The 13,332-nt window shown below is 42.7% G+C and overlaps 1 protein-coding gene across 1 annotated transcript in view; it reads right to left on the bottom strand.

The window, feature by feature from the left end:
* ATP10B (ATPase phospholipid transporting 10B (putative)) overlaps window positions 1-11,682 on the bottom strand; it is a 40,764-nt gene extending 29,082 nt beyond the window's left edge. The window contains exons 1-3 of the mRNA XM_027892705.1: window positions 11,546-11,682; window positions 10,287-10,571; window positions 9,100-9,294 (exon numbers count right to left, since the gene is read on the bottom strand). Coding sequence (XP_027748506.1) covers window positions 9,100-9,294; window positions 10,287-10,552 — 461 coding nt within the window. The 5' untranslated portion in view covers window positions 10,553-10,571; window positions 11,546-11,682. The remainder of the gene's footprint in view (window positions 1-9,099; window positions 9,295-10,286; window positions 10,572-11,545) is intronic.
* Window positions 11,683-13,332: the final 1,650 nt, after the last annotated feature.

Genomic DNA, 13,332 nt, shown 5'->3' with positions numbered 1-13,332 from the left:
TTACAGAGGAGATGAAGGGTCACAAAAGCCAAATGATCTCTTTCAGATCAGAAGGAAAGGAGGACTCAGCACAGGGACTGGAGTTCAGGAACTGCCAGAACCCCAGACCTGCTCTCAGGTGAACTGCCTGTCCCTCTCTCCCAGAGAACATTCAGTTTGGTAGAGAAACACATTTTCTGCTCCTGACAGAACTCTTCGGTTGGAGCCGGAAGATTAACAATTTCCTGCAGTACAAAGGTTTTCTACAACTTTGTAGAGAATTACCAGTGGATGAAAGGAAGACAAATACTTCCTGATGAAACTGGTGCCCCCATGGCAGCACTGGCCCAGCTGCCTGACAAGGTTTTTCAGCTGAAGCAGTTTCCTTCCAGCAATCCCTGTGACTGGGAACGCTGCCCACTTTCTGCTCAGTGATTAAAGTTCACAGCACAAGCTCTGGTTGCTGAACAAACAGAGGAGCTTCATAAATCCAAGATGTCTGATGAGGGACATATCAAAAGGGCAAATGTATTTAACCAATGAAATAAACAAAATGGGATGATTTTCAATAGGTGAGAACCTGGAAATCTGATTCAGGTAGCATGTGGCACCAGGGCTGGGGCACATCAAAACCACCAGGTAAGATAAAAGTTCCTCAGTACCTTCTCTCCTTACCAGGCAATTTATCATCAGCACACTCACAGGTGTTCCCCTGCTGTCCTGGGATAATGGGGAGCATGATAGAGCCCAGCAGAGGATAGTGCCAGTGAAAAGAGATGCTTCCCTTGAACAGCCAAAGTGAAGTCTGCCAGAACTGTTATTGGACCCATCAAATCTGACCAGAAGACCTGAACTAAATAGAGTTTATGAAGTCATTTCTGGGAAAAAGGATCATAAAAACACTCTGCTGCCATTGGAGATCATGGGGAAACTTGAATAAATTATTGACTTTATGTCAACAATTTGATTTCTTGTTCTTGGATTCAATAAAGATAAATCTCAAACAAAAACTGGGACAAAATGGATGGTGAATGTGAGCAAATAAAAATTATTGTTCTGCTCCCCAAGGGAAATTAAATAAAAGTAATTTTTCACATGCACTCCACAACATATCTATGTGTCCTAGATTGTCTTAGAGAAAGATCTTCAAAATCTTTATCACCTAAAAGCATTTTATCAGCCAATTAGAGTTCAATGAGTCTTATTCCCTTGCATTACTGCAAGCTCCATTTTGGGATCCTTTGCAGCTCAAAGTAAAGTTTGTTTTCTCTCCTTTTCACCCTCTAAGTTGCCACACCTAGAAAAATACATCAGTGTCATCAACAGACAAACCCCAACCTTTGTATTTTATTGTATGTAAATTTGCTAAAATGCTGCATTGGAAAATGGCCTCCTTCAAGCATCACCTACTTTATAATAAAGATGCTGATATTCTGAGATCTCTGTTCTACACAGACAGCAGGGTGAATCACACAAGGTTCTTACCCCTTAGAGTCTATTTTCGCAAGCAGAAACCTCACACAGCTTATGCTATCAAAGGTTATACCAGCTTTTACATGTAAAAAACCTCACAGAATGTTTTCAAAGACCACTGTCTGGCCAGGACCTCACAGTTAGGAGCTACTGCCACCAAACTTTACAAAACTGGCACCAAAGGAGCAGATTTAGGACTGGAGGGAGGCACTAGACCAGCCAGGAGCTGATCGTGGAAGCTGTCCATGGGTCAGAGTGCAGCACAGCCTGGCTGATGGTGCCCCTGGGCTGGAGATGCTGCTGGAGCATGAGAAGGTACCTCAGTGTTGACTCATCTCTGGCTTCTGCCACGGTGGTGCCACTGCAGGAGCTGGGAGGGTTGTTTTGTGAGCTGGACATCAGCCCAGCAGCATGAGGGATGTCCTTTGGCACAGCCAGCCCTGGAACCAGCCCCACAACCAGCCCCACAAGCAGCCCCAGGCTCTGCCAGGCTCCCCACCTCGAGTGGGAGGTGTCCCTGCCCGTGGCAGGGGGGTTGGGACCGGGTGATCCCTCCCAACCCTTTACATTCTATGACTGGGGCACTATGCTGAGAGAGCAATAGTACCTTCTAAAGATAATGGGAGGGAAATTTTTCTAAAGTCTAATAAAGTACAAACACTTCCATGGTTTTGGCATTCCAAATTCCTTAATGGTAGTAGCAGATCCTATCTTTTATGTGCTAAAACTGCCTATAGTATTGTAACAAGGAAGTTATTGTCTCGATGATAAAAGAAGCCTATGTTCAACTTGTGTAATCAATTCAAGTTTATGAGAACTTTAAGGAAGTGCCAGAGCTCTATAAAGGTACTATGTGTTCATATACAGGGCTCTGGATTTCTCTTAACCCGCCTTTGAAGAAATAAAATAAAATAGGAGCAAAAAGCATGTTGAGAACACATTTGCTTAGACTTCACTGGGTTCGTTTTGTAAATTATTGATGATTGTATTTAAGAAAATCTATTTTGTTTTTAATACTGCCTTGAACAAAATGCTATTGCTACTAACAGGTAACTCCAAGGTCACTCAATGGCCTTAGCATGCATCAGTCATTAGCATTGGTTTCTAAACACTCTCATTAACTTATGAAGTTTCTAGAACCCACAGTCTATATCAGATTTTTGGTGGTCATATCCTTACATGACTATGTAGCTCATGAGGTCCAAACCTGCTTCTCTCCAGGTTTTAAAGGTCTATTTTAAAACTCCAGACAGTAGGATGGATCCTAATACCATGAGGCCACGATTCTGCAGCTCTCTGAGTCAAAGCCACAGGTTTTCTTTTATTTGCCCTTAATGTTTAGTCATTAACTCCTGCTGCTGTTGCTAAACCACTGCACCTTTTCTGGGAAGCAGCTTTAAATGCCTTGGCAGGTAACAGATCTTGGAGAAAGCTCTGATAAAGCAATACACAAACCAGTGGTAGCATTAGTAATGGATTTATGGATTTTCCTCCTCAGAGAGCAGAGATCCTCACTGTAGCAATGCACACATTCCCAGCATCTCCCACCTCGCTGCTCTTTGACTGCCAGGAGCTGCTGCCTGGACCAGCTCAGTAGTGACATTTTTCTTTTGCATTTAGTCAGCCCAGTATGGCCCATATTTCTTGACCAGACAATCAGCACCCTCCTCATAAGAGGATGAATTCAAGTTTTAATTCCTTCCCAGTTTTGGCAGCACTGGTCTCAAGCAGTGTCATGGGGACAGAACATCCTGAGGGCACTGAGGACTCTTCCTCAGCTCACTGGGAGTTTGAAGAATCCCCTCAGCTTGCACAAACAGAAGGCACTGTTACTAAACCCCACTGTTAATTCATGTACCCACAGCCAAACTGGGTGCAAAATCTCCATAGCAGGTGAGGTACAACAACAACACAACATCCCAGGGTGACAGAGCAGAGCAGACCCACTGGCAGGGACAGTCCCAGTGGAGAACACACACTCACGTCTGACATCAGCAAGGGGACAGTGGCTTGGGGGTTGTCCTAGCAATGCACCTACTGAGGAGATGAGGCACCTCTGAGGTGCAGAAGCCTTGATATTTCTATATCTGTGCCCAAGAAAATCGATTGCAATTTTGCCTGAGGGAGCATGGTGAGATTTCAAGTGGGACGTAGGCTTTAGGTTTTTTTGGTGTATAAAATAAACACACCAAAGCCTCCAGCAGGCTCCTAGTCTTGTTATGCTTTGTTATGCATAAAATAATATCCTTTGTTAGAAAATGCATAACATTATATGCTTTGTTAGAAAACAAAAATAATAAAGCAGAAAGAAAAGGCTCTTTAACAAGTGAAAACTCAGTGCTGCTGAACAAGACTAATTTAAAATATTGGCAAGAAATCTTTTTGCTTACTGTGCCCTTGGCAGGATGGTATTTTCCTCTCATCCTGCTTTGTACTTTACAGACTTTCAGGTTCACCCTGGGCCGAATGAGCTGCAAAGGATGTTTTCAGGGTCCAAAGAGAAATAAAATTTCTTTTCTGTTCTTTCTTTGCTTTTTTTCCCTTATTTCTTCTGAGATTTGGCAGTAGGTTAATTCCTGTTTTCAGGCCTGTCCCCTGCCCTTCTCTGCTGTCTTCCACAAACCCCTGATGGTCTCTGCATCCCTGGGCAGCCCCAGTCACTCTCCCAGACCTGGGGAGCATCCAGGGCAGGTTCAGCCTCTCCTCCCTTCCCAAAGTGCAGCTGCCCAGAGCCTCTGCAGGAGGTTCAATCAGCAAGGCAGCCTTTGCTACCCAGCTTGCCTAAGGAAACACAAAGAACAGTATCTGCCCAGAAGCCTGTAGGAGGGCAGCTCTCCATTGCTGGCAGAGAGAAAAGGACAACACAGAATTACAACATTTCAGTTGACTGAAATATTTTAATTCTCTTTCAGAGCAGCTTAAGCCACTTTCAGCTTTTCAGCTGTTGGCAGTTTGGATTTTAAAAAACTGCCAACAGTTTTGAAACTGTTTGTTGAGTCCTTAGTTTTTATCTTCTTTCCACATCACTCTGCAGGACTAACCCAGAGTTAGTGCAGATGCAAAAATCTTTAAATGTCCTAAAACCTTACACTAAGCAGACAAAGAGTTCCAGTGAAGGGCAGTCTGAATTTTTTGTTCTCTCCTTTTGGTGCTGTGTGATTTGTTCTGACAGCACAAGTTTGTCTACAGTTGAGATGATTCCCAAAGCTTCGGTTCTGAAATGACAATCTCCAAAATGAAACATTAGATCTAAGTTATTGCCTCTCCCCAAAATACTTTAATGCCTATTGATTGCCTCCCATTTTCTCAGTTAAACATTCCTTAAACACACTGCTGGAAGTGTCTTTTTTTTCATTAGACCAGCAGCCTGGATTTCCCATTCCAGCTGATCTCTGAGAAAACAAAATTGGAAGCAAAGTATTTAAAGGCCAGCCTATTTAATTTCATTTCCCCCTGTTCTTTGTTAAAAGAAGACAAGTTGCTGCACTTCCTTTTGTCTGCAAGAAACTTCTGGAGGATAGTCAGCATTTGGGCAAGATTGGTCTGTCTCTGTATTTCTTTTGGAGCAGGAGCCAGAGTTCTTGTTATTGAAATCTGAAATAAAGGCAATATGCACTCCAAGACTGCCTCTTAAAACCTAAGTAATCTTTCATCTTAGGATGAAAGATCAGTTGCTCTATTAAGAAAAACTTTTTGCTGCCACAAGATTAACAAAATTTGCAGGGTCCCCAAAAGACTTTCACCTGTGTTAAAAAAAATCACCTCCAGCAGATGATTCATAAGGAAGAAAATTAGAAGACGTCATGCTCTTCCATGACTTTGCAGGCAGCAAGAAGAACAAGAAATATCAGCTTCCCAAAGCACTAGAGAAGCCTGATTAAAATTATTCATGATATAATAAGCTGTAGTGACTGATCTGATGGCAACTGTAATTACCCACGTTCTTTCCAGACAGGATGAATCCTACAGTCTGAAACCCTTCTCATCTTCCCTTCCCTTACATCACCTTTTTAGGCCATAAAACTTTGGTGAAAGACAAGATTCTAGACAAGATTCATTAGTAGATGAACATCTTTTTTATGGGATGGGAAACCCAATTTTAAGGCAGGCCCATGTCGTGTTCCTGCAGAACAAAGTGCTCATGGCTGGGGTTGAATCTGGATCTGAATGCATGTTGTAATTCCATGATGGACATTGTTCCCTTACACAGAACGAGTTTTACTGTGCTCCCTACTTCTCATATTCCTGTGGTCAAAGGCTTTAGATCTAAATTTCCTGGCTGCTGTATGTATAGAGGAAATAAATAAGATGGGATTCAATTATCATGGGATTCATTCATTAGCACCTACTACCCCCTCTCTTCTCCTTCATACTGGTTTTAACAAGTGGTAACAGATAATCCACTGCCTCACAGGCTAATGCAACACTGGAATAATCCAGACATCCAACTGGACTGCAATCTCCAATCTCCAGAGAGGCAGCTTTGCCACCCTACCCAAAGAGCTGCAATTACTGACAGTCTCCACTGCAGGAGAGGAGGAATCTTAAACCAACATTATTTAGAAACTTGTCAAGTGCCTTCTCTTTTGGACAAGCTGGCAAAGAGAGCAGTACAATTTTGTTTCTGACAAATCATTATCTACATTTGGGGATAAGTCTATCCTCTAAACAAGCAAATCCATTGTTTTCCTGTTTAACCAGCAGGATATAAAAATAAAAATCTGACAAACACACGCAAGAGAAACAAAGAGAAATGACAGCCCCGTGTGATAAAAGCCAAAGTTCTTCAAGATCCTGCCTGTGAAAGTGCACATTATATAAAGCACTGCTGATTAATTGGAGGGATGACAGGTACATCCACAGAGATGGAAAGTTTTGCACTTCTGACTCCCAGCTGTGATATTTTAACAGGGAGAAGGCATTTGCTACTTTGCTGAGAGAACAGTGTTGATACAGTAAAACATAATTTTCAACTTTAGGAAAGTCCTGAGAGCAAGAAGTCCTGAAGCATTTTAAAGTGAGAACAGGCATATGCAGTTAATTCATTCAGAGATGAGTAAACACAGGCACATATTACTATCTTCTATTTCTAGGCTGCATTTTTACAGTTTCAGTTTGAAAGCTCCAGTCTAGAGTACAAAATTAAATGTGTTTCAAAGGGCCAAAACTTCAAGAGGTTTCTTGGCATCTAAGAATGCAAACAAGTCCCAAGACAGATCTTGTTCTGTGCCCCTTTACATGGAAAGAATTAAACCCTCCTGAAAATTCCTAAGGAAAGCAGTTGCTTGTAGCTCCTCAAGCACCTATTTCCAGTGCTCTTCACATCTAAGAGGCCCAGAGCCACACCAAGATCATGAAACTCAAACTAACCTTCCCTATCTAAAACTGCTTTAAAAAAAATTAAAAATCTTCCCCTGTATCAGTACAAATACCTGATGGGAAACAGTGGCTCTGAATTTTCCCCATTTCAGTGAATCCCTGGGATTTTCCAGCACCCAAAATGTATTAATTGTTTCAACAAAAAGCCTCACCACTGATAAAAGATCTCAAAGCGTTGTTTTAGCAATGAAAGCTGCACAGAGCTCACCTGCTGTAAATGAAGCAGCCCATGTGGTTGATCTCTTTGTCTAATTTGTACCTCCGAAAGTCCTCCCAAGCGTCTTTGATGGCCGTGATGGCCATAATGACACAGATGGGGATGAGGGACACCTCTGGCTGGAAAGCATTCACCACTGGCACAAAATTCAGCAGTGCAATGAACACAAAGTAGATGTTGGCAAAGCGGTGAAACTGCTCGTAGATGTTTTTAGGGAGGAAAGTCAGGATGGTATATTTTGTGGTCTTAATTTTATTGGAGTCATAGTGTCTGTTTGGATTTTCCTTCCACTTCTTACTTCCAAAGGGCAAATTGGAGATGATCACTCGTTTGTTTTCATTCTTCTTCTTTCTTTTCTTTACTTTTCCTCTCTTCTCCAGCTCCTCATTTTGGGTTTCAGTGTCTGAGGAGCCACAGTGGCAGCAGGTTTCCTTGAAGAAATGTTTCTTCCATACCATTCTAGAGAAGCAGCCTGGAACAATCCTCCTTGACATCTTGTTTTCCTCTCAAAAAGTAGCTTCGAGTTGAAATCCAACAAAGTCAGAAGAGTTCAGTAATCCAAAGGAACTGCCAAAGGAACGGTGGAGGGAAGAGCTGAGGTGTCCCAAGCCCAGAGCTGCCTCTCCTGCTGCAGCCTCCACCTCCCCGGGGCCGGGGATCACCCTGACTCAGCTGCACAGGTCCCAGAGCCTGCTGGGGAGGCTGCACCTCACCTGGGGCACAAGCATCTGGAATGTTTGGTTATTCCTGTTGGGGAACACTGGCAAGCTCAGAGCATTTCCCTGGCACTGCCTCGCTGCTCACACAGTCTCTGCTCCGACCTGAGTAGTGCCAGAGCACAGGACACACACACCACTGTCTCAGCTCACTCCAGGAGGTTCAGGATCACTTTATGGCCCTGGGAGTTGCCAGGAAGCTCAAAGGTAATGGGTTGAGCTGCACGTCCCAGATGTCAACAAAAGATTGCCCCAAGCCTCAGTTCAGACACCATTTCTCTTCTACTTCCTCTATCTACTATTTGGTTTCACGATCATAACATGGATGATTAAACAACCAACAACTCCCACCCCCCAAACCAAGTAAACCTCTGATTTGGCAGTTTTGGGGGTTGTACATAGACATGGGCAAGTGAAGGGCAGCGTAGCTGGATTGCCCCTCAGACCAATCCTTCTCCTCTGATAGACCCCAAACCTCCCTCTCTTATCCACTCACTCCTTCCAGTCTCTCATTTCTTCCCCCTCTTTGGTCCCCATGCCTCTGACACATAAATATTCATTTCCAGGAGAGCTAATGACGTGTATGCAAAGCAGAGTAATTTTTTCTCTGTAGCCTGATCTTAAGGGGAGGTGAAAAAAGGAAGAGACCTAAATATTTAAACTTCTAAATGCAAACTCTTATCTACTGCATTATATAGTGACAAGCTGAGCAGTCTCAAGTCAAGTTGGTGCTTGGACAAGAAACTCTGATGAAATGGAAATGTTGCAACAACAATTACACATGAAGTTATTTCTTCCCTCTGAGTCACTACTGAGCAAACAGCTCCCTGCAGGTGTTGTACCATCCCAAAGCCAGGCCTGTATTGATCCCTCTGCTTACTGGAAGACCTAGAAATTATTTTTCAGTTCCCCATCATGATTCACCTTGAATGTTGTTGATCACTAGTTTTTTATTAATGGGTACAGTGTGACACATCTTACATTTTTTTAAACAGCCCCAGTTATCCTTTCCAAACTTGGATAAGTTTCATCTTTCCTCCAGATCCTTCTGCTCCCTGGAGAGGATGTTGTGTGAGTTGGCAAGCTGGTTTGAAAACTTGGAATGGAAACCTGTCTATCAGCACACACTGCTGGGATATGTAAGAAAGCTCCAGTGATACTGAGATGATTTCAGTGAGATAAGTAAGGCATTTTAAAGGTAGAACAAATTCTTTTCCAAGAGCTTTTCCAAATTTACAGTGCTCCAAAGGGTCAATGAGGGGATTACTGCCCAACCAGATGAACAGTTTCCACCACAACAAATGCAAGGGGGAAGAATTGGTTTCATTTACTTACTTGTCATACACCCTGGTCTTCGAGGAGTTTATTGCCTTGTCATATTGGTGTTTTCTGTAGTCCTCAATAGCATCCTTAATCATGCTGGCAAGCAGCACCACAACCAGAGGCAGCAGAGTAACCTCCCTGTGGAAGACTTCCACTTGTGGGAACCAGCTCAGAACCATCAGAAAGAAGAAGTAAAGATTGCCCAGCCTGAAAAAGTAGAAAATAAATTAAAAGTAGTCAGAAATTAGAATGTGTCTTTTCCTTAATGAACAACACCCATTTTGTGCCAAAGGAACATTAATCATTCCACTCTTATGTCCTCTTTTTCCTTTCTCCAGAATGAATTAATCAGTTGCTTAACCAAGTTGTTAATTATTTCTTTAGAGGAGCCTGTGAGCTGCACTTTGATACTATGATGGCTAAGTCCCTTTCCCCACATATTACAGACACTGTTTACCTCCAGGAGCTCCAAGGTCTTTAATGACCCCCCACTGCCTCAGTCTTATAAATAAGCACAAAATCAAACAGAAGCCAAAGAAACCTTAAAACCCCAAACCAATGAATGAAATGTCCCAGTCAGGAATCCACGAAGGATTCCACAAGTGGAAGGTCAAATCATGAATGTGTACATCTAATACACAGAATGGAAATTTCAAGGCTAGAGATGAATATACAATTTTCATTTCTCTCTATCATAATGATATCTCCCTGGGCATCTTTTTGACATGATTAATTATGCTGAGGGGGCACATAATTTGAAACCAGCACTTGGACAGAAACCTGATCTGCACTTGCACATAGATTTATACTCTTTCAAAGTTGGTAGACAGTTCATGACATTAAAAAGATATCAAAATTGAGCTGCTGAAATCCATAGAATTTTCTCAACACATCCAATGAATCCTTTCTGCGTTCTTTAAAACCAAGAGTTTATGAAAACAGAGGGATTTTTAAATTTCTACTAAGAAAACTGTTCCAGCATTCAAACAAAGCTGATGGCAGCAGTGTCAGACACTCCCAGTGCTGATTGCTTCAATCCTCCATTTCAGTGTGAACTGAGTGACATTTGCCCACAAATAATCATCACCTAAGTTTTAGTACTGTCACCACTACACATGGCCCTTGTCCATTACTCTCAAATATCACTGTTTCAGAGAGAGTCCTAAAATCTCGTGGAGCACTGAATGATTTCTTTTTACCTGAGAAACTGTTCGAAAAGATTTTGGGGCAAAAAAGTGAGCCATGTGTACTTTGTGGTCTGTATCCTGTTTCCAGAATGAAAGGTAGAAGCTTGTTTCCAGTCTTTCCACTGTCTCTCACTGCCAGGAAACACAATCCTCCATTTGTCTGGGTTGAGTTCTGGTTTGTCTCTGACAGAAAACAGCAGTGGTGTGGATTCCAGGGAGGGCCGAGGAGCTCCCAGTCGCTGCCAGCGGCACCAAGCCGAGTCCACAGACAAAGCCATCCCCAGCAGGGGGGTCAGGCTGCAAGACAAAGGCATGACAGGCACTGACAACCACTTCCATTCTGGTAGGAAATTCACTTTGTGTCTGTGAGCAGAGGTTTAACACCACAAACAACCCTCCTACTCAGTGCATTGCATGCTCAGCCTCCCACCTCGGAATTTTGCAGAGAATGCACAGAATAAAAGATACAACAAAATCTTCAATATGGAAAACTCTATTTCTATCTCTGGGGGAAAAATAATCCCAAACTAACGTGGATAAGGTCGATTTATCACAGGGGAACAATGGTTTTTCCATCACGAACTCTGTATCATTTTTTTCGGTCATAAAGTGCCATCAAATCTACTCAGGCATTTTTCTTCAAATGTCTGACTTTCATACAATACCCTTTCCTGTTCATTCTTACTTAAAAGGGGACTGGTTCAGGTGTTGAATATTAATAGCTCAGACAATAAAGAACTGCAGCATCATCTAATTTCATTTACACTCACGTAAGGTTTTTCCAGAGTCTCCAAAGGAACCTGGTTTGAATGGAAAATGCCAGTGCTGAGTGCAGCCCAACAGCAGCTCAGCACTGTCAGACTTGGAAACCAAGGGGGACAAAAAGCAGCCTTTATGTCCTTAAAGCCACAAAAGCTGGTAAGAGGGAGGCAGCCTGGAGAAATTATTCAGGCAAGTCACACAGAGGAATATCCCAGACCATTTCCCCTCTGCTGCTTTATAATCACTGTTGGTGTCTCATTGTCCAGTCTTCTGTGAAGGTTCTGTTTCAAGAACCTCTTTGCCCTCTTTCTTTCCATTCTGTTCCTGATGGATGGACTGGGAGCAGTTTCCAACAGGGCAGACACAGTTTTCCCAGCTGGTTTTCTAGGGAGAAAACATCAGTGCAATCCAGCCTAGGACAAGTCCTCTCCCTCCTTGGGTAGATGTCCCTCAAAGTCTCCACACCCACAGAGGTATATTCATTATATAAAATTATAATGGATATTTACCTATTTTATTCTTCCTTTTAGGAGAAGTGCTCCTTCCCACAGTCCCAATTTGTGTCACTCTACTCTGACTGTCCAGTGGAGTTACTGCAGTGTCAAGAGATGGCCAAAATGTTAAAGGTGTCTTGGAGTCTCAATTCCTGAACCTCTGCATTTGGAATAAACAAGACAAGAAACATACAAATGATTAAACCAGAAGTGATTAAACAGTTTTGTACTGGTAGTCTGGAAAAGCTCCCGTTTATGACAAGCCATTGACTCCCCTGCCTCCTGTGGGGATTTTGCACAGCAATGTATTCACTGCAATCAGAGCTGTTAACTCTTCCCTCTAAAACCAGAGGCCACCATTTGTGTTTGGAAAGCTTCTTTTATTTCCTTCTTCCTGCATTTAATCAGTGGATGAAACTGTCCCCACTGATAAGATTTGAGCTCTGTGCCTGCCCTAAACATCAGTCAGGGCACTGCTGGTTTAACCTGCACTCTGACAAGCTTTCACAGCAAGGCCTTGCCTGTATCCATAACATGGAGTATCCAGGGCACGTGAACACATTTGGAAACTGGAGAGAAATGGGATAAAGATTTATTGCTTTTGTTGGGAGTGGAGCTGAAAGGCACAGTGGGTCTGCAGACAGAAGGAATCACGGCAAGCCCTTCCCAGGTGTGGATTTGAACGTGTTCAGATGGTTCTGCTTATCACACACAAACTACCTCATACTCCTCTGTCTCCAACCTTCTCTGGCAGGCTTATGCTTCTTTTAAAATTATTTTATATATGTCATACTATACTGGGAACTTGGCATTCTTATACAAGTTGTGAACTTTCTTGTTAACAAGTAAGAAATCAGAGGGAAGTTTGCACTATAAACACCAGCATGCAGTTGCTAGAATTTGGCATTTTTATCCCCAAATGCTTTGAGTTTATCTTCCATTTGCAGGTACTGCAATTGCAAGCCAGCAAAAGTATTTGGGAAATACTTTTTGAAAAAGGGATGTTACAACAGACCACTGATGGTAAGAGTTTGCCTCTTGCATCCTTGTGTTGATCTTGCAAAGAGCCTGTCTCAGTTTTTCATTGTCTGATTGGCATCCTCCCTCTGGATACTTCATCTCCTCCAATCCTAAAAGAAACTTCCCCCTTCTGTGGCAGAAGCAGAACTGCATTGGAGAGCTGTGCTGATGCTGTCAACAAGGAAGGACTGGTCCTGACACAAACTTCCCAAGTATTCAAGTGCTATCTGTCTTTTGAAGACTCTTATACAAGAAGGTATTGCTGACCATAAGAGAACCCTCATCAGAAGGCAGCAATAAGAAAACAATTTTCTCTTTGTTGAACTTACCTCATTCCTGCCAAACAAGAGGCTCAGCTGCAGATCTCTGCATCCCACACTGAGAGGCTGGAGAGAGGAATCCTGTCTCTCCTGTGTGTGCACAGAGGTTTTTACACATGTTTTAACAATCATGTTTTTACAATCATGTTTTTACACAATCCTATGCTGTTTATTAAAGGGCACGATAGACCCACATTAAAAGAAAGCCAGTCCTGCTCATAGGCATATGCAAAACCAGCTTCAGAAGGCAGCAAGACAAAGCAGTCACTTCCAGAGCTATCCCAGAAAGACAAGGTCTGTATCTCATTTTCAAAAGCTGGTTGGGTATTTCTGAACTTCAGGGCAAAATTTCAGACAGGGTGTAGCTTGTTTTTGAAAATCAGGACTATGAGAATAGAATCAGCACTAAGATGCAGATATGTGCATCATCAGGAACTGCAACTAAGTAAAGCTGATGTTTTC

The sequence above is a fragment of the Empidonax traillii genome, unplaced genomic scaffold, assembly GCF_003031625.1.
Source record: "Empidonax traillii isolate 1590-97213 ecotype Southwest subspecies unplaced genomic scaffold, ASM303162v1 scaffold363:size828163, whole genome shotgun sequence".
Classification (NCBI taxonomy): Eukaryota; Metazoa; Chordata; class Aves; order Passeriformes; family Tyrannidae; genus Empidonax; species Empidonax traillii.
This window is presented reverse-complemented; position numbering and strand designations above follow the sequence as displayed.